At 41.8% G+C, this 19,674-nt stretch overlaps 1 protein-coding gene and 3 non-coding genes across 9 annotated transcripts; 2 read left to right on the forward strand and 2 right to left on the reverse strand.

Annotated features, from left to right (window-relative positions):
- Nucleotides 1–969: 969 nt before the first annotated feature.
- gigyf2 (GRB10 interacting GYF protein 2) lies at nt 970–16,890 on the reverse strand. Of its 6 annotated transcripts, XM_051424763.1 has the most exons (29): nt 16,796–16,890; nt 14,582–14,633; nt 14,233–14,401; nt 13,958–14,053; nt 13,422–13,530; nt 12,295–12,400; nt 12,153–12,193; nt 12,024–12,059; nt 11,239–11,415; nt 10,530–10,741; nt 10,256–10,403; nt 9,341–9,580; nt 9,070–9,242; nt 8,572–8,728; nt 8,288–8,454; nt 7,423–7,532; nt 7,150–7,278; nt 6,664–6,794; nt 6,454–6,587; nt 5,653–5,793; nt 5,375–5,533; nt 5,037–5,285; nt 4,832–4,954; nt 4,422–4,658; nt 3,863–4,065; nt 3,581–3,732; nt 3,280–3,473; nt 2,034–2,178; nt 970–1,927 (listed from the first exon to the last, which is right to left on the reverse strand). In XM_051424763.1, the coding sequence occupies exons 2-29, from the start codon at nt 14,617–14,619 to the stop codon at nt 1,860–1,862; spliced, it is 4,044 nt and encodes a 1,347-aa protein (XP_051280723.1). In that variant the 5' UTR covers nt 14,620–14,633; nt 16,796–16,890; the 3' UTR covers nt 970–1,859. The 6 variants fall into 6 exon arrangements, with proteins under 6 accessions (XP_051280723.1, XP_051280802.1, XP_051280643.1 ...); XM_051424842.1 differs by lacking the exon at nt 16,796–16,890 and having other exon boundaries at nt 6,454–6,554; nt 7,438–7,532; nt 11,314–11,415; XM_051424683.1 differs by lacking the exon at nt 16,796–16,890 and having other exon boundaries at nt 11,314–11,415.
- A 1,292-nt stretch (nt 16,891–18,182) lies between these two features.
- Nucleotides 18,183–18,254, forward strand: trnap-agg (transfer RNA proline (anticodon AGG)). Its single transcript has one exon. It is a non-coding gene; the product is annotated as a tRNA-Pro (tRNA).
- Nucleotides 18,255–19,217: 963 nt separating this feature from the next.
- On the reverse strand, nt 19,218–19,289 carry trnaw-cca (transfer RNA tryptophan (anticodon CCA)). The gene has a single exon. It is a non-coding gene; the product is annotated as a tRNA-Trp (tRNA).
- A 211-nt stretch (nt 19,290–19,500) lies between these two features.
- Nucleotides 19,501–19,574, forward strand: trnai-aau (transfer RNA isoleucine (anticodon AAU)). Its single transcript has one exon. It is a non-coding gene; the product is annotated as a tRNA-Ile (tRNA).
- The last annotated feature ends 100 nt before the right edge of the window (nt 19,575–19,674 follow it).

Genomic DNA, 19,674 nt, shown 5'->3' on the forward strand with positions numbered 1-19,674 from the left:
TCCTTTTGGGGGATTACCAAGAACTTGTAGGTGCTGAGTGCCGAATTCAAGTACCCTGTGTCAGCCTGTCTAAGAATTTTGGGTTCTACATTTCCCATAATGCAACTGGCCTGGAATTCAGACTGAAATAATAGTTTCACTTATTCCATTCACCCTGACCATTATTTTCATTTCATGTTTTCATCATAATAAAAGCAATATTTGCCTAAATGAAAGTATAAAGTAACATCAAATTCACATATTCAAATAAAGTACCCCATAAATGTACTTAAGTACAGTAACTGAGTTAAAGTACTGTACACTTAGAGATGTTTTTGCACTGAGAATCAATTCAATAGTGTTAAGACAATAAGGCTTTGGTTTCATTTTTGTTCTTACCTGGTTATTTTGGGAAGTCTTAACAGATTTCAGTGCTGGCAGTTAAGAGTTTTGTTTCAGTATGACAATCAATGTGCGTGTCTAGAAAAATATTGTCACTATTCATATGATGGAATTGATGAGTTTCGTTTCCTCTTTGTAAATTTAAAAACTCCAGTTCGGTCAAATATGCACTACAACCGAGCAGTGAGAGGATGAGCTTTACTTCCTGAAAAATACCGTTAAGAGCTTAACTTTTGTTTCCCCACTGTGGCAAGCAGTCTGACAATGCATTTCGTCTGCTTGGCAGAAACTATAAATTAAAAAAATAAGCATAATATATGTACCAGGTTTAACAGGGGAAAATAGCATTTGATATGATTACTCATTGGCAATTTTCTATCTAAATTCGTAGCTTAGCAGGATTTAAAATGTTCCTTAGTTCATTAACATTGTGAATGCAGATACCTGGCTTCCCTCTCGTGCTCTCTTTAATACCTGGCAAAGATTCATTTTCATTTGTCATTTAGAGCTCTTAATAGGATCTCTGTACAACGGGATTGATCACAGTGTGACCGGGTGAATGCAGGTGGATCAAATGAATTCTGCACATTTGTGGTTTTTCTGAATAGTTCAGACACAGGTGTGAACAGCCCACACATCAGACTGTTTTATTATTTCATACTGCAATAAAAAAGTATGACTCCAGCAGATCATTTTCATATATTATAATACAGATGCAGAGAATTGAAAGTTTATTCTTTAAACAGCCTAGTATTTTACAAGAAATAGATAACTACTTGGAACTTTTGAACATGTCCTTAAAACAGGACATAAGTGGGCACGAATCCTTGGGCTCTACTTTGCCGTCATTATCCATGAACACCCAGCAGAAAACAGGGAGGGAAAAGAGAAGGTGGGGTGGGGGATTAAAGTGTGAGGGGAAAAATTTCAATAAATAAAACAAAAACAATGGATATAATCCTTCTAAGCATTCCCATAATACCCCAACCAACCCATCCATATATCCACTCTTAAAAAAAAAAAGAAAAAACCCATACCACAGAGGCCAAATTTGAAATTAGTTGTCACTGAATTTCTACAAAAGGACATGATTCAGGACCGAGCAGCTGATACCGAACGGACATCAACGCCCCTGCAGACGTTCTCCAGAAACTCCCGAGTTTATCTGGTGATTGCTCTCCTGGCTGGTCGGTTGTTTCACTGGCCAGTTTGCTCCAGTCCATTTTTCTCTGGAGGGTTTTCATCAGATTATTTAGGTCCACAAGCAACAGGAAAAATACACACCGCCTCAGAGATCACCACTTGTTCACAATTAGGAATTTATGAGGGATTACCAGAGTACGTCTGATAAATAGGGAAACTGAAAATAAAAAGGTGAAAGTTGTGGAAGCAGTCGAGGGGCCGTGGCAGGGGTTTGGGTAAAACAGCTGCTGTTCAAATAGGATACAGTCAATGGGGCTTTGCTTGGCTGCAGTCCCTTAAAAGTCCTCCAAAGTCTCTATCTCTCCCATATTCAATCTCTCAGATGACGCATTGACAGAAAAACCTGAAAATGTTAAAAGAAGACCCAATTAGCAGATGTGATATAAAAAGAAAGCAGTGACACATAGTTGCAGATTGTTCTGATTTAGCAGGTGGATGTTTGCCCTCACCTAGAAGGCTGGGGTCTGCGCGGACCATCTTCTGCTTCTTTTTCTTTTTCCCTGAGGTGACTGTCTCAAAGCGCTGCTGCTGCTGACCACTCGTATGGTTGGACTGGTAGAGCGACGAAGATCCTGTTCCACCCCATACAGATTCCTGGGCAATATAGAAAGGTGGATTTAAAAGTTGTTCTGTTGAGTTGTGGTCTTTGACGCCAGCAACGTCAAAACGTTACTACTTCCTTCAATGTGGTCGCAGTAAATACCAATTTCATTACCACAACCAATTAAAATCATTATAACAATCATAATGAGATGCAGAAGGGGACTATTACTATTATTACTATTTCGAAATTGAACAGACTGAGCCACGTTCATCAATCATCATTATTCAAAGTTAAGTGGAGATTCATTTTCTGGTACTGATGACAAAACATAGTACCGAATATTGTCACCAGCAACAGTAGTAGATGTGTCTTTACACAGAATTTATAGGAACCATTGCTGGCAACTATTCTGCCAATAAATTAAGGGTTCAATGCAAAAACATATCTCTGCTTTGATTTATTTTGCTAAAATCAAATATTTTGTTTTCTACTGTAGCGGTATCGAGTCAGTGAGAAGATTGAAAGATAATGCTGCTTTCAGTGCACACACTAGGTGTGGGCAATATGGGTACCATCCTCCATAACAGGATGTGTGATTTACATGTTGCAAACATTTAAAAGACTGCTCAGTGATGGAGGACTGCCCACAATGGCCTAAATCTGACGGCAGAAAAAAGTACATTATCTCATGGTATACATCATCATATTGCCCAACCCTTACAGACACCGGAGTCAAAAGTACGTACATTTAACAAGCCAGATCTGTTTGTGAGGATCACATAGACAGATTTGGCTCTTTGTTCCCATAAGGAAACAAGGAATAAGCAGTGCAGTGACATCTTTTGGGGGCTGATCCAAAAGGGTGACGCAAGAAAGAGTCACAGAAGAAATGTAAATAACAGTAGTGGCCATGGATGGAGTATGACGGCACTCGCTATGTCAGATGACTTGTTCTGATTGGTCTGAACCCGCCAGGCAGAAATGCACCAGAGTGAAAGCTATTTTGGGGCAGCGAAAAACGACAGATGTCTCTATTTTAGATCAGATTATAAAGACTCACGTGGCTTTTGTGAGGCAAAAAATGGGACCAAAACATTTGGTACCCATATGCTGAGCCTTTATCTCGCTGGTACCACTTCAGTCACGCTCACCTGCTGCTGCTTGAGGGCTTGCTGTTGGATCTGCGGTGCCGGTTTCTGTTGGTTAGCGTTCTGTTTGGCACGACGTTCCAGAAACTGCTTGGCAAAGTCCTTGGCCTCGGGAGTGTCCCCCAGATAGGCCCTGACATAGTCGTGCACCTCGTATGGAGAGTCCACTTCTTTCAGGAAGGATGCAAACGTTGGAACTGGCAGGGAGACAGATGGATAATATTTTTAAAATTTGGCTTCCAGAAATAGTCCATCAATAGTGGTGGGCGGAGTGTCTTTGCAAAACATATTTTTAAAGTCTTACCATCCAGATTGTTGGCTGTGTTGAGGGTGTGTAGAGTTTGCTCACACCATTGCATGAAGGTGTCCTGCTGACTCTTACTAACCCCTTGAAACAACTTTAGCAGCTTCTCCTCCTCTTCTACCTTCTTATTGGGCCGCCCACTCAAAGAGTTACTTTATAAATAGAGGAAGAAGACAAAAAGAAGTTTGTAAGATCTTCGTATTACTCATATCCTTCACATTGTATGTCACCCTTCATCGGAGGTTGTGACGAAGACGTTTTTTAGGCATTCTTAATAAATACCTGAGGTTGGCGTTGCCTTTGTTGTTCTTCTGCGTGCTGCCTTTCTTGGGCTGGGGAGGTTGCTGGACCGCCTCTTTCACAGCCTCATCCCAGAAGCCCATGTTAGAGTTGTGGGTGTCACCCCAGATACTGCTAGAGTCTGAGCCCCAATTAGTGCAGGAGCTGGTGTTCACAGACCCCCACACTGAGTTACTCAGAGATGGCTGTGAGGAGAGTGAGACACTGTTACTGACATAACACTTGATTCTAGGGCAGCAAGTCACAATTTATTTCATAACTGATTCATCTGCCAATTACTTAGCTCAGAGTGAAAATGTGAATATATGCAAAGATATTTTTTCTGTAATGCACAGAAGGAACACAATACAGCCCAAAAACTGGAACTAAGAAATGTTTTGCATTCGTGCTCACCAAATAATCTTCTGCTGTAACTGCATTAAGCAACAGTGAATTTCTGATGTCAAAATGTCACCGTAGTGCTGAATCCACTAAAAGACCCACACCCAACTCTGTGGCTCTACATAACTCAGTTTCAGTATTGTATACACATGTCACGTACAGTTCTGGTTTGAGGGCGGATCTGTTGGGTGACAATGGGGTGTTGTTGCGGTGGCTGCTGCTCCTTCCGCTGTTTCATCTGCTGGGCTTCTTCCCTTTGAATCTCCAGCAAAGATTTGGTAATAGCTGGCTGTTTGGCCACACTACCCCAACCAGACAGCTTGGCCTGGGGCTGCTGAGCCAGCTGCATGGCCTGCTGCTGCTGTAGCTTCAGGAGCTCTTGTTGCTGACGCCGATGCTGTGGGAGTGAGAGAGGAAGGAGGGCATGAATTATTGTGCACAAAAATAATGGCATTTGGCTAAATGACAAGATTTAGTCAATGGCATTGCTTTTAACTCAAGAAAGGCACTAAAACACTGCTGGTGACAGAGCCGCCAAACACAACTAGCCTGACAAAGGGCGGTCCTTACCTCCTCCCGTGCCTGTCGTTCCCTCTCCTCTTCCAGTTTCTGGATCTCAGCCAGTGACAGGGCGTTCTGAGTCTGGTTTATAGCAGTGGCTGACTGCTGGCCCCACTTTGAAGAGGATGGAAGCTAAGGAACAGGACAAGGTGTTTTGTCAACTTTAAATACCTTTTGTACCGTCTATTTTTGCAGACTAATCCTGTGCCCTTACCTTCATTTGTGCAAGTTGCTGCTGCTGCTGCTGTTGTTGAAGTCTCCTAAGGGCCTCTTGTTGCTGCTGCCTCTGTCTCTGCAGCTCCTGCTGTCTTTGAGCCTCCTGCTCTCTCCTCTTCTGCTCCTCCTCCTGCTGTTGGGCCAGAGCAGCTGCCGCTGCAGCAGCTGCTGCCTCTTCGTCCGCTCGCTTCTCCTCCTCACGCCTCCTTAATACTTCAAGTTCCTCTTGCTTTCTGCGCTCCTCTTCCTGGTGAGGTAGAGAACACTGCAATTTAGGGAGACATTTCAGAAGTTCAGACAGGGGGTAAAGTGTATAACATGTTTACATTAGCTAACCTGTTTGCGTAGGAACTCTTCCCGTTTCTTTCTCTCCTCCTCTTCCCTTCGTCTCTCCTCTAATCTACGAAGGGCTTCCTCTTGTGCCAGTCGCTCCTCTTCCTCTTTTTGCCTGCGCTGTGCCTCTTCTTGCTCCCGTTGTCGTCTTAATGCCTCCTCCTAAAGAGTTACAACAGTGGGTCACTCTCAACGCCATCAGAGAAAAGTGGCTCAGTAAAGACAAACAGTAGCTCAAAAGGCTCTAAGTGCCTCAGATGGACATTGTTAAAATGCTCCACCTGTTTTTGCCGTGCCAGCTTCTCTTCTTCCAAACGTTTGCGTTCCTCCTCCTGTCGAGCCCTCAGGGCCTCCTCCAGCCTTTCCCTCTCCACTTCCTCCCTTTTGGCTCTCATTTCTGCCTCACGCCTCTCCAGCTCCAACTGTCGGATGATAAAATAAAAATACAGTCATGGTATTATCCAGAGATGTGAGAGGAAAGCGTATTTCTGACTAATGATACACTCCTGTCCAAAAGTTTGGAACTGCCTGCCACACAAGCTTCATACTGTACAGTCAGAGAGCTGAGAGGACTACTCTATACTTTTGAATGGTCTTTCATGCATTTTGGTTGTAGAGAGTCCTCTTTACAAAAAGATGTTATTTTGTATGAAGGGTTTGCAAAAACTACTACTACTATAATCTTTTGTACACGGAGAACAAAAAAGTGTACAATGGTTTAACCAGACTGACAAGTGAAAGGGCAGAAAGAGACAAAGATATATCTCTGAGCAACAGTTAATAACAATAAATAATTTAAGAAATAAGCTTCAAAATCTGTGCAGATTTAAATAGGAACAGGTTCATTGTCAAGTGGGCCAGGTGGGGGGGTGGGTGTATGCACCAGGCCTGTGCTGTGTCTCCAGCGCGCACATGTTGGCCCTAATTTCTTGCGTGAGCTCTATGCAGGATGAGAGCGTGTGTAGAAATGTGCACCCTTTACCACATATAATTCCTCTATAAATCCTGACTTTTCTGTGCATAGCAATTTTTATAATTGAGGCCCCAGGAGTTAAAGACAATTTCAGACAAACATTGTTTACCTTTGCAGACTTTGACTTCTCTAACTGTTGCATCTGCTCGATGGTCGGAGCCTGTGCCATGGAGTCTATAGGTAAATCCCACACGCTGCTGCCATCCCACGCTGTTGAGGGTGACAGAATATGATGCATTGCACCTGGTATGACATGATAATAGACTTTTTCTTTTCTTTTCATGTCATGTCATTGAAAAAGAAGAAGGGAGAAACTCACTGCTTGGAGCAGCTTGTTGGATGTTTGGTGTGCAGGAAACCTGAGAGGACGGGTTCTGCATTTCCCACACAGAACCAGAATCTGGTACAGACAGGGACCGGGTAACAGGAGGTAGGAGGCTCTCAGATGCCCTACAAAAACAGAAAGAAAATAAACTATTAATAAATGCAAATGCAAGGTAGGACATTTAACCACTGAAGAAAAGATCTGTAGATGTATTTAGAGGTAGGGCAGTAAAGGGTTGAAGTGAGTGTCTGGTACTTTAAAACAAACTTTTCTAAGTAGTAAATAAATAATTTCAATCATAATTTTGATCAAAAACATTGATCTGAAGCTCAATTCTAATTAATTTTCCAACAAATATGGAAACTTCTACTAAATATACAGATGAAGACAATTTAGTTGGTTGAACAGGTACAGATACAAATAATGCGGTACTCGTTCATCCCTATTGTAAAAGAGTGTGTGTGTGTGTGTATAATCAACCTTAGCTTGAGAGCCTGGTATTGCTGTAGAAGCAGGTTGATCTGCTGTTGGTGTTGTTGCTGCTGTTGAAGAGGAGCTGAGTTAAGAGCTGCAGCTTTCTGCTGGGCCAGGGCCTGTGCATACTGCTGCCTGAATGGACAAAGACAAATGAGAGAAAATCAGGAAAAATAAGTTAACATTTGAATGAATCAGTGGACAAATTATCTACAGAGCATGTTAGATTTTTTTGTTTATTTCCTATATGCATTAATGTTATGTGAATGATTTAATGACCTGAGCCTGGCGTACCTGAGGAGGTATTGATATTGGAGCTGCTGTAGTTGGTAAAGGTTGAGAGCAGTGAGTTCTTGCTGCCTCTTCAATCTCTCTTGATCACCATCCCCCTGTATTACATAGAAGACATAGTTAGAATAAATCATGGCCTCAAACAAGCAAAAGCTAGCTACAAACATATGATGCAGGGCAAAAAGGACTTCTGGGTTGAAAAAAAGCAGAAGGGTTTGGACCGCAAACCCTCAAGTGGTTTGTTAACCGAAATCACCCCAGCAGCAGCAGCCTTAGCTAATAACTATCCATAACCTAACATATGAATGGAACAATGGCTAATTTCAGTGTCATTTTAGTTTAGCAGTTGTTTTCACAAGGAAATCAGACAGTAAGTGGTTATTTCCACAGACTGCTTACTGATAAAAGGGAGGAGTTAATTACATGTGCCTTAATTAATTAATTTGTTCCTTTTAAAAATCTGGCTACAACGGATTTCAAATCAGTCATGATTGCTTCTTGGATTACATTTACACTAAAATCAGATTGTTATTTGAAGCATGAAGTGACAAAGTATAAATGGGATCATAGTTCAGGTCAGATTTACTCAAACGCCGGTAATTACATGTCAAGATAGAAAACACATTTTCATACGACTTTGATGATGAGCTGTGGGGAAGAAGAAAAAAAAACTGCTAAGAAGAAGGGTCTTGAAACACTAGGTAACTGACACATGAGGGATTCCTCCGACACATCTTAACTGTGGAATACCACGCCACCTACAGGTCATGATTAGTACTGGCAACAAGTGTGGATTACAAAGCAAACCTTTGGACATGATGAATAAAACAGGGCACCTTTAGCAAATGCATACCTGTAGAGGTGGCGGTGCAGGGCCTGGAGCGAACGGTACCCTCCCCCATATCTTCATAATATCTCCAAGAGGTTGAAATATTTCATCACACCCTCTTTTGACTAAGAGAGACATTGTGAAGTAACCAGCTTGGAACCACTCAGTCATCTCCTGGTTGCTGAATGGACCTGAAAGAGCACAAAAAGAAAGCAGAGGGGAATCAGGGACTACAGTAAAGCGGTTCTGAAAATAAATTTCATACATTAAGCTACATTTTGAGCACACAAAACATCTTCCAATCTCACCCTGTATCTCCCCTTGGGGGTCTTTGTAAAACCACTTGAGAGCAGCCTCGTGGGTGAGCGGCAGGCCTGCAGGTTTGGGCTTCTCTGAAGTCTTTGCTGTAAGTCTGTCATCATCCACCACACCATCCTGTAGGTATGCCACCATCTTTTCTGCTTCCTGTGGGAGGATGGAAACAAAGACAGAATTTGAAAAGACATTACATTGCTCATAATCTGACCCAACAAAAAAACTCTTCTTAGCTGATTCATTAACAAAATTGCTGTTGCTGGACAGAAATTGCACTACAACTTGTTTTATGGTCTTTTATTGGAAATGAACTATCAACCATTTAGAAGGGTTCATTTGAAGAGTAGTCAAATCTCTGGTATCATAATATTTACAACCTGCTTTAATCCTTACTAGGTACAAAGATATCTTAAGACTGTTAGTGGAATTGTAGTTCAAGATAGGCCTACCATCTCCTGCCAGACTTCTATGTTAAAAGTCTACTAACTTACCTGCTCAAAGTGTTTCAGTCCCTCATCTTCATCTGTGTCGTGTGGCACAGTGGTGGGCCTGCCAATAGGTGCCAATAAATTCGAAGGGAAGGGCAAAGGATTGTTCATCGCCACAGGAACCTCCATGGGCTTTTGCTGCGGTAGCGGGACGGTGGGTGAGGGAGCAGATACTTCTGCATAGAAAAAGCAGGTATTAAGAGGTTTTCCATGTAGGTGAAGCCAAATGGAAAAAGAGTCCTATTTACAGTGAAATTGAGGACCCAAATCCCACCTGCAAGAGTGGTAGAAATGTGGGTCATGGGTAGGGACTCGAGCATGCTGTTAGACATAGGGATGTGCAGGGGGACTTTGCAGGGCTCTGGTGGGAGCTCCAGGGGCGGCTGCCTTTCAGCTGGCCTCTCAGACTCTTCTGTTCTACTGGACTGGATCTGGGCCAGAGACTGTACTGGAGCCTGGCTCTCTGAGACTGGGGGAGCAACAGGTGGAGCCTCATCTGATGCTCTTGCCAACTCTAAAAGAAAAAACAAATGGTTAAGACACATCCTCAAATAAGGAGTAAACGTTTTCATTGATGTTTCAGTAATTGATAATGAACATTTTAACTTTTCTAAGGTCATACTAGCATCACTTGGCTTAACAGTCACGACCTGTCAAGTAATCTACTGTATCTTTTTGTGTCCATAAATACAAAAAGTGACAGTAAAACGTTTCACAAAAGTGAATTGTGAGCACTGCTTACACGCAGATTCCAAATGGAGCCAGCATCCCTTTCATAAACAATTCTTCACTTACTTTGCAAATACTACGTTCCACTTGCATGATCAGGCATGAGAGACAAGTACGTTGCTTCTTTTGATTAGTTAAATGTGTCAAAAGTAACATGAGGGAATTTTCTTATATAGCAAGTCACAGCTTGCATATTGGAAAACCAATATCAGTAAGCTTAGGTGTTTTTGAGCAAGACACTACAACAGCTTCAGTGGTGCTTTTCTGGAGATTAATTTAAAGTTATGACCATGGTGTAGAAAGAGGCTGAGGGAAATTCAAACTAGGGAGAAGGTAGAATTTCAAATCTAGCACATTGCTCATTTGACTTCATATCCATGCTTGTCAAACATTATTAAAAGATTTTTAGAAAATGCATTTAAAAAATAAAATCAGCCTTCAAACTAACAAAGTGACTGACCTTTTCGTTCCAACTCTCTCTTGGCATCTGTTTCTGTTTCTTTGGTCTCCTTAGGATGACTGTCCTCCTCCTCCAGGCCCTCTTCACACTCCTCCAAGGGTTTGAAGTCAAGCTCCGCCTCCTCCAGGATCGGCTCCTTGGAGGCTTTCTGAATACACAACAAAGACCACAATTACAGTCACACTCATAAATACATGGCACATCAATGCTTAATTTAAAAGCCTTTGTAATTCACTGATTTATTCAAAACTCTTTCCAGGTGTCTGCATCTTACCTTGAGTGAGAGAAAGGCCCCTGATGAGTCGAAGGTGCCCGCCTCCTCGTCTGCGTCCTCCAGACACCATTCTGGCAGGCTGTCCCTCTCGTCCTCCAGGCTGCCGCTGCCTGAACGTGGCCTCCTGTAGCCACGCTCGTCTTCTCTTGCATCAAATGGGAAACGGCGACGCTGGTCTGGGTGTTCCCGCCACCCTGCTGACCGAGGGCCGTCTGCGTAAAATAGGAAAATAGTTATCTTTGTACAATGGACCTTCGGATCTACGTTAGCCTCATCAAGATGGAGAGAAAACCTTTTTGGGCACCAGCGCTACTGAACAAATTCCACATACAATAACAGCATGAATTTTTGATGTGAAGTTCAAAAGCACAGGGAAGTGAAGAAAGGAGACATCAGTGCACCATTTAAAATGTCCCTCTTAAATAACATGTGCCTTTAATTGGTACCTGTGTATATAATATCATTGTGAAGAGATCAGGGGGGGAGCTGGAGAACCCCCTTGAATACCCCTCAATTCAAGCCGGTTGTATGGTAATGTTTTCCTGTGCGCTACAATGAAATAACTGACCACACAACCGTTTACACGCTGTAACACACAAATGTACCTCATTATGAAACAGGCCATAGTACAATAAACCTGGCAGAACACCACAAATACATTTATCAAAGATAATATATCAAAGATAAATGTGGTCAGTGCAGTGCCCACCTGGGCTCGGGGGGCACCACCGGTCTCCATCCCGTCGAGAACCCGCCAGGCGCCAGCCCCCCTCATCATCCTCACCATTCTGATCATCACGAGAAGAACGCCAGTTCTCACTCTCTGCACGCGTGAATTCATGCTTCCTCGGTAGGCCTGTTCCAACATCCTCATAGTTGCCTCGAACTGTAAAGAGTAGTAGGTAAGGGTATAGTTAAAGGTCAAGCTATCATCATTATTTTCATAGGTAGCAAGCTCACTCAATGCTGTCAATCAAATGAAAATCTATCTTTTTATCTGTGTCATTTAAGGCCCGTTTAGACCTGGAATCAATATCAGATCACAAGTGGACAGCTGTAAGTACAGGTGTGAATTCACTCCAGATGCACTGAGATCAATTCGCTCAGACCACATTCGGAGGTTGTCTGGGCCACATGTGACCACATTCCTTTAGTAGTGTGTGTAATGTGTCCTGGACCTCATTGAAGGAAGGCCTATATATAAACATGAAACACGCTGTCGGATTTCTATTTGGTTCACTGTAATGCAACTAAATACGTTTTTGCCCTCTTACTTGCAAAGATAAGCAGCAGATGTTTGTGAACACACCGTTTGAGATGCGTCCTAATGCCAGGTGCAAACTGACGTACTTAATGCTGTCCACTTGTAACTGTATCACCTAAATGCATGTTAATGCCAGGTCTGAACAGGACCTACTAAAGACATCTGAACTCTCTATAAGTCAATTATTATCAATCAATCAATCAATCAACTTATACAAAAGGCACACTTACTGTGATTCATCTGAAAATGTCCTGGAGCAGCTTCGACTAGATTGACAGAGAGCAAAAAGTAGATAAGCCAGTGCATTTGCCAAAAAGTACATCATGTATTGATTATTTGAGCCACAAACTAACACCAACCTGGCTCTTTTCGACCTGGCTTTTCAAACCTTCTATCTCCCCTGGTGAGATAACAAAACCACACATCATGTAAAGTCATAGCAAATGATGTTTAATTGCTGTCTAGCAAAAACTCAGAAAAAACAAACGGGCATTTTAATACCTTTCCTCCCAGCTTTGGGAGCGATGCATCTCCCTCCCTCCACGACCAAAACCTTCCACATCATCAAAACTTCTTTGGTAAAACCCTCCATCTCCTCTTCCCCGGCCTGAAAACAATCACAGGTGACATGAACTAAACTAGTTGCTGATGACTGTGTGCAACTGCAAAGCATTTAAAGGGTATTTAACATTGTGATCAAAGGACAAAATGTGGTTCAAACATCAGCGGAGGGTTGCATAAAACAGATTCTCCACAGCAGATGATCAAAAAGTCTATACCCATCTTCTGTTAGTCACGGGTGCTCAGGTGAATTAATTGGATGAATTTGAAATAGTTTACATATTCTTTATCAAACACGTAACTGAACTACCATCATCTATTCCACAAATCTGCTGAATCATGGTGCTGTACTTTTCCTTTTCATCCAGAAGATGTCAAATAACCCAGCTCTTCTGGTTTTTAATTAAATCTGTCTTCACTATGATTCATACACAATATCCCCTAACAGTGACACCAACATACCTATGACTACTTCCTGTAATAAAACCCTTTATGACATGGCTTCTCAATCAACCTTCAATATAGGTGGGTCAGAAAATGTTCACATGCACTTCATTTGACGCACACAGCAGCCAGAAGCTACATACTAAACTTGTTTAAACACACTTACCAACAGTAACGTAAGCACTCTAAACAGGATCGTTAAATACAGTATGGAGCTTTAACTGACTGGAAGATGTGTACGGCTGTCTTGAGTGTGTGTGCTACTAGCATACCAATTTCAAACAGGGTTTTCCATGTTCGAAACACATCAGTTACAAGTGCAGGCAGCTGGGAAGGAGTATGCTGAGTAAGCACAACACCTACAGAGTACTAATATAACCCCATCTTGTCTCAAGCTGTGGCCAAATTAGTGGGACTCTTCAAAGGGATCTTAACTGTCTGCAGTTGTTAAGACTTTGAAAACCTCATAGACAGAATAGCTGATAAAGCTAAAATGAAGGCTCATTTAAAAAGTGAAATCTACCATAGTGAGTCCACGGTGGTGAACTCCCTCTGCAGCTATTTACCCTTGAAATGAGAAAGAAAATACGACACATTCATGTATGATCTTGGTAAATTCTTACCTCTACCCCTTGAGGTACTTCGGCCTCTTGGTGCCCCTACTATCGGCCCGCCTCCTCGCCCTGTCAGCCGAAGTACAGCTGCACTGTTTACAGACATGGAAAAATTTCTCTGCAAATACAAAAAGGGGAGGGGAAGAAAGGGGGGATGAACAGCAGGCTCTCAGCTTTCTTCTTTGCACTGACTGTGTATTTGGTAGCCTAATTAACAAAAGTACATATTCCAAGACAATTACAATTTTTAATATATTTTATTTATTATATTTTTTATTGCCATTAATTGATAATGACAGCTGAAGAGTGACATGAAAGAGGAGAGAGGGGATGACACACAGCATAGGGCCAGAGGTTGGAGTCAAACCTAGGGCCACTGCTGTAAGGACTCAGCTTTGGTACGTGGAGTGCCAGCTGTACCAGGTGAGCTACCAGCGCACACCAATATGACATTTATATTAATCTGCCTGATAAGTCAGAACCAGTTTCTGATCTTACTATTTCACACCGAGCCAAAGACCAGATATTATGACATGTATTCCTACCTGTTCCTCCTCTGTAAAAGACACGAGTGCCAGAGGCGGCAAGGGCTCCTCTTGCAATATGGGCAGGAACTCCTTATCGTGTAGATCTATAGGGATCTGGAGGAGAGAAATAAACAATCACAAACTTCACTGTTAAGATGCATACGGCTTTAAAAGAATCACACCAAATAACAAAAAGGTGTAAATCTACTCTCGGCAGTAATATAATTTGCATGCAAATCACCTCGACTGCATTGCATCAACAGGTAAGATACAGACATTATATGCCTACCCACCTTGTTATCCTTTACATAAAGTGCTAACATTTCTTCTCTCCCGTAGCGATAGTCTGCAAGTTTATACTTTGGCAAGGCAGGTGAGAGGGGTGGAGAGGCAACCGCACAGCCACTTCCACCACCACCACCGCTGCTGCTGCTGCTACCACCTCCAGAAAGGGCACGGAGCCTGCGGAGAGACAAAGGGTAGTAAGACCAGAGGGAACAGAAGAAGGGGAGACAACACTGAAGCTAAGATAGCATTTGGCATGTCTGAACATGTATGGAAAAGCTGCATTGGGAAAACCAGTTTCACAACCAACTAATCATTTCCCTCAGACTAATCATGAAGTCATGCCAGTTCATTTACCATTCTGGTCCAAAGTTAAGTGTCTGGGTTTCGGCCATTCTTCCTTGAAGTTCTGCAAACATGAGAAAGGAGGAGAAGGATTATTACCAGTTAGTATACTGTTATTGAATAACCATACTACTGTTGGAAAACAAATTAAAAGCAAGAAGATAAAAGGATGCATCACCACTGTGCTGTAGTTTTGTTTTTTACCGATGTTGCACAGAAAAGAAAAATCCTAAATACTTATGTAGTCCATTTTGCTTAAGCATTTATTAATAGTTTATTTGTATGATTTTAGTTTTGTTCATACACAAGTGAAGCAACAGTTAACTGTATTAATTGAACCTCTTCGAAAATATTTTGTCAATGTTTTCATTAAGTAAAAAAAGATTAGGCTATTGCAATTACCATATGTTGCATGAACAAACAATTTAATTGCAGCGCTGTCCTGCTCCAGATTGAGCACTCGTCTATTCATTACTAATTATGTCAAAATCAGTATAACTTAAATTCAATCAATTCCCCATTCAAAAACATTTGAAACAAATGTACATATACACAAATATTATTACTTAACCTACTAAATTTTACCATACAAGTTGAAGTAATTGTTTTATTTCACTGAGGCAATTCCTTTACCAAAGCATTAGAAAAACACTTAAAGTTTTGTCACCGACTTCAAGATATTCCAAGGATCTACTCTTTAGCCCATCCCACTAGCACTCAGTATACGATTTCAATCTGCTAAAGCTATTTTAGGAAGTCTCCCAGCCTGCAAAGCGGGTATGTCAGACACCTGTAAGTGACAACTTGGGAGTTGCCTTTACTTCTGCAAATAAAAATAAATACTCATGTTTTGCCAACAAGGGTTTGTTTACGCTATGGTCTCCACTGCCAAAGACTTTCCCCTCCTTTTACACCCAGGCTTGAAAGCAAAAAGGAGTTATAACGCAGAGAGACTTCCTCAAATATCGGACACAAAAGGCGACAGTAGACCCACACTACCGCTGACCTTATGGGAGCCAGGATAAGCCACGTGTAAGTTGATCGTTAACGCAATAACTGCAAGCAACTTGAAGTTAGCGACGTTTTCTGGCAACCGCCCCGCACGCCCCGCACGCTTAGCCACAATTACCATAAAGTGAAAACCACTGGCTGAGTTTACGCAACATTATGACTCGTCTGAAATGATTTAAGAAACAAAAGCTTTGCATTTAATCCAATCTGAGCACAACTTTTTTTTTTTTTTTTAAATCACTTTGGATCCTTTGGATTTCTGATAAAGGGGAAACGATTCAAGTCAGCGGAAAAAAGACTGACCATTAATGTTCTTGGAAACTCGTCCGGATAGTTACCCTCGTATATCGATAATCTACCAGTGAACCAGAGGACACACAGCTACCTCACGACCCATCCTGTTGTTATAAACCACACTGAAGCCCAATAATGTTTCAAAAAGTGTCTTGCAGTGCTCACCACCAGCCCCGAAGGTTATAAGTGTAAGATCACCCTCGTTTACCAGCATTACGTTAGCTAACCATTCAAATAACCAACGCTGATAACGGAGCCCACTGACTGACAACACACTGCTAACACGTTTCATTAATGGCTACAAGCCGATAGAAGAGTCAGTACTTGTGTTCAGAAAGGTGCCGGCGGGGTTGTGGCTAGTTAAAGTGCCACTTGCTAACATGCTGCTGCCACAAACAGGGTATTTTCGCTCGCTGACGACGGCGGTGCTAGCGCGTTAGCTAGCTAACAGCAGTTGGTCAACTAGCTAACGGTTGCTAGCATCGTTTTATCCCAACGTAGCTAGCTAATGTGTAAGATGCCACTATAACGTACTGACACTCAATTTAATTCACCCCAGAATACGAGGTATGGTCGTTTACTGTCTCTGTATATGTAACAGCTGTAAACACTCCTCTGGTATCAGTTAATCCTACACACTTGTAGCTAGCACGCTAACAGGTTGGCTAACTAGCTACACGCGGCCTTCGAGGCAGCCAGGATCCACAACAACATTTCCTCCTCAGACGTCCCGCACTTCACGCAGCCCGGACACGCACACACAATCACTGGAGTCCGGTGCCGCAAGGCCAAGTAAACATGTTGGATTAACAACAGACCCAAGCCCCCCTCCAGCCCCTCTGAATATGCCTCCCTGACATGACACCTCACCTAAATGTACGATTCTCTCTTTGCTAGTGTATTAAACTTTGGCTGTCTTACCTCTGCTTGTTCTGACAGCACAAGGTTTGTATGCGAGTTGTGTGGTCTCTCTCTCTCTCTCTCTCTCTGTGTGTGTGGCGCTCTCTCTCTCTCTCTCTCTCTCTCTCTCTCTCTCTCTCTGTGTGGCGCTCTCTCTCTCTCTCTCTCTCTCTCTCTCTCTCTCCGTTTTCCACAAGATGGCTGAGTGTAGGTCACATGACTCCAGATAAACCCCCGTATGCTTCCGTACAAAGAGTCGCTGACTCGTCCGTATTCAGTAACAACGAGGTTGAATGTTACCACTGTAATAATGGCTGCGGACCGAGCATCCAGCACCAAACCAACCCTCACATGAGATACCGTGTGAACAAAGCGGGTGTTACTTTGTTTTGGTACACAGCAGAAGTATTTATGAAGGGACACATGTGCCACCCCGTCCCCCCCCCTTTAAGTACAGTAGCTTCTCAGATGTGGTGCAACATGTATGTGTATGTATGTGGCTCCCCCACAGAGGGGCTGACATGAGTAAGTGTGGTTATAAATAAAATAAAACACCAGTTTGAAATGTTGGATCTCAAGTAAGTTGTTTTAAGTGATTAGATACCGTATGTATTTATTTAAACAAAATCTGTATTGGTTTTCTACGGATGTGAACATTTTAATTTAAACTTTAAAGATTTATTTTTTCTTTTTTTTCTTTTTTTACTTTGAACTCAAAACTCAAATTTAGAAGTTCACATTTGTCCCTAATCCTCTTCCGTAGTTTTCCATTTACTTTCACTTTAGGAAAGATTACGTATCAAATACTGGGACAACTTCGCATAACATCTGTACATCAGTTCATGGTAATGGTAATCCCATATGCATTACACAAGAACATCAGTTTATAATCATATAATGACATTAAAATAAATAAATAATAGTAAAGAGTGTGAGTAATACAGTCAAAAACTTTCTTTAATTCGCGCAGGAGAGGCTCCATAATATCTTTCCACACAATGACAGACTATTACTGCAGCTCCCTCCAACCTGTGCCAACACACAGCCAGGTGTAGGCAGCTAATTGGCTCGCCCATCCGAGCTGCAGTCTCAGCAAGTGGCCGCAGGGATTAGGACTCAGCGGTAGGTATGTGAATGTGCTATCGATACATGCAAACTATTGGATATCAGGTGGAAAATGTGTAACTAAAGTCTACCATAAAAAAAGTTATTCATGTAATTTTTGTGTGGTAACAACTGTTTATAGTAAAGTAAGTAAACAGGTTTACTCGGAAGTCTTCTAAAGCTGTAAAGTGGACACGAAATATGGCTTTCTTTTGTTGTTGTAGAGGATTTTAGGTAGAAAATAAGTCAGATTTCAGGTAGTCGCGAATTTTCTGGACCCTGACACCGAAAGTGCCCATGAGTTGGCTCGTTGGTCTAGGGGTATGATTCTCGCTTAGGGTGCGAGAGGTCCCGGGTTCAAATCCCGGACGAGCCCTGTTTTTTCACTCAATGGTTATTTCCTTCTTTCTATTAGTAAACTTTCCATTCATTGTTATCTTTATTTGTTCTGCGTGGACGATTGTTACCTTTATTTGTTCTGCGTGGACGATGAAAACTGACCAGGATTTAGGAGGATACTGGCTTCTTTATTCATTGCAGCAACAGTAACAAACAGAAAATAAAGTTTTCTGTTATTTGATTGTATTGTTTATTAAAAAATAAAATTGTTTATGATAAAATATTGCTTACGATAAAATTGGGGACATTTTTTTCCCAGAGGACAACAGTATAAGGGTATGGTTGTGTCCACAGAAAGAGAAAGTAATATAATTTTCATATCTTATTTTTTACAAATAAGGTTTTGCTGGATGGCATTGATGGAGAAGTTTGAAACGGACATCTTTTTATTTAATTTTCTCCTTTATTTGTAATAAACTACCTTAAAGATAAGGTCCAAACCTGGATATCTGGGACAAACCCTCCCCAGTAATGTATTACATATAATGGTGACAATGTCTTTCTCTGAAAGAGAGATCTGATCCTTCTGTTTGGGGTTGAAGGGCCGGATAAAAAAACGTATTTCTCCTGCTATGGTGGAATCTGTTGGCGTCCGTTACCCTCAGCCTGCTCAGAATATAGAGACAGCTCTGGCCCTTTCCTATAGACAGCTTGAGTGGTCTTCAAAGTCTTCAAAAATATTTCATCCTCCACAGGGCTGGGAATGCAACTGGCAGTGTCAATGTCTACAGCTGATCATTTTCAAGTGAGTTATTTAAGACTTTCTTCTTCCCATGTAATTTCCTAGTGATATTAAAAATATACGCCAATAACAGTATTATTGCCAGCATTAAAAAGGAATCATAATTGATTTAAGAAGGTCCTTTGCATTCAGTGGGATGACGGAGGGGTCCAGAGGCAGTAGGGAATTAAAAAATTAGCTGACTAACAAGTAAAAGTATGACCCCGACGTGATTTGAACACGCAACCTTCTGATCTGGAGTCAGACGCGCTACCGTTGCGCCACGAGGTCTGAAACAAATATATTGGATATATATTATATGAAGAATGTAGCGACGTGTTTTCTTTGTGGTTTGTTTTAAAAGGTGGATGTAAAGATAAACAAGTTTATAGTCATATAATGGATTTAAATTGTGTCGTAAGGGAATATTGTGACCTGATGTTCAGAGAAAGCACCATGTCCACTGTAATATTGGAATATGAACCTCTGAGAGAGCACGTTGGGCCGGTTAGCTCAGTTGGTTAGAGCGTGGTGCTAATAACGCCAAGGTCGCGGGTTCGATCCCCGTACGGGCCAATGTATTTTATTTTATTTTCCATCGTCCGAGATATGTGGACACTCAAATTAAATGTGATAGATCTCTAACTAGTGTTATTAAACACTTAAATAAAAAGAA

Source organism: Dicentrarchus labrax, unplaced genomic scaffold, assembly GCF_905237075.1.
Source record: "Dicentrarchus labrax unplaced genomic scaffold, dlabrax2021, whole genome shotgun sequence".
NCBI lineage: Eukaryota > Metazoa > Chordata > Actinopteri > Moronidae > Dicentrarchus > Dicentrarchus labrax.

Coding starts and splice junctions, on each gene's coding strand:
- gigyf2 (XM_051424763.1), bottom strand. CDS start 14,619: ATGGCCGAAACCCAGACACTTAACTTTGGACCAGAATG. Junction 8,455..8,571: donor CCCCCAAGGGGAGATACAGG/GTGAGATTGGAA, acceptor GTGCTCTTTCAG/GTCCATTCAGCAACCAGGAG. Junction 5,534..5,652: donor AGCTGGCACGGCAAAAACAG/GTGGAGCATTTT, acceptor GTAACTCTTTAG/GAGGAGGCATTAAGACGACA.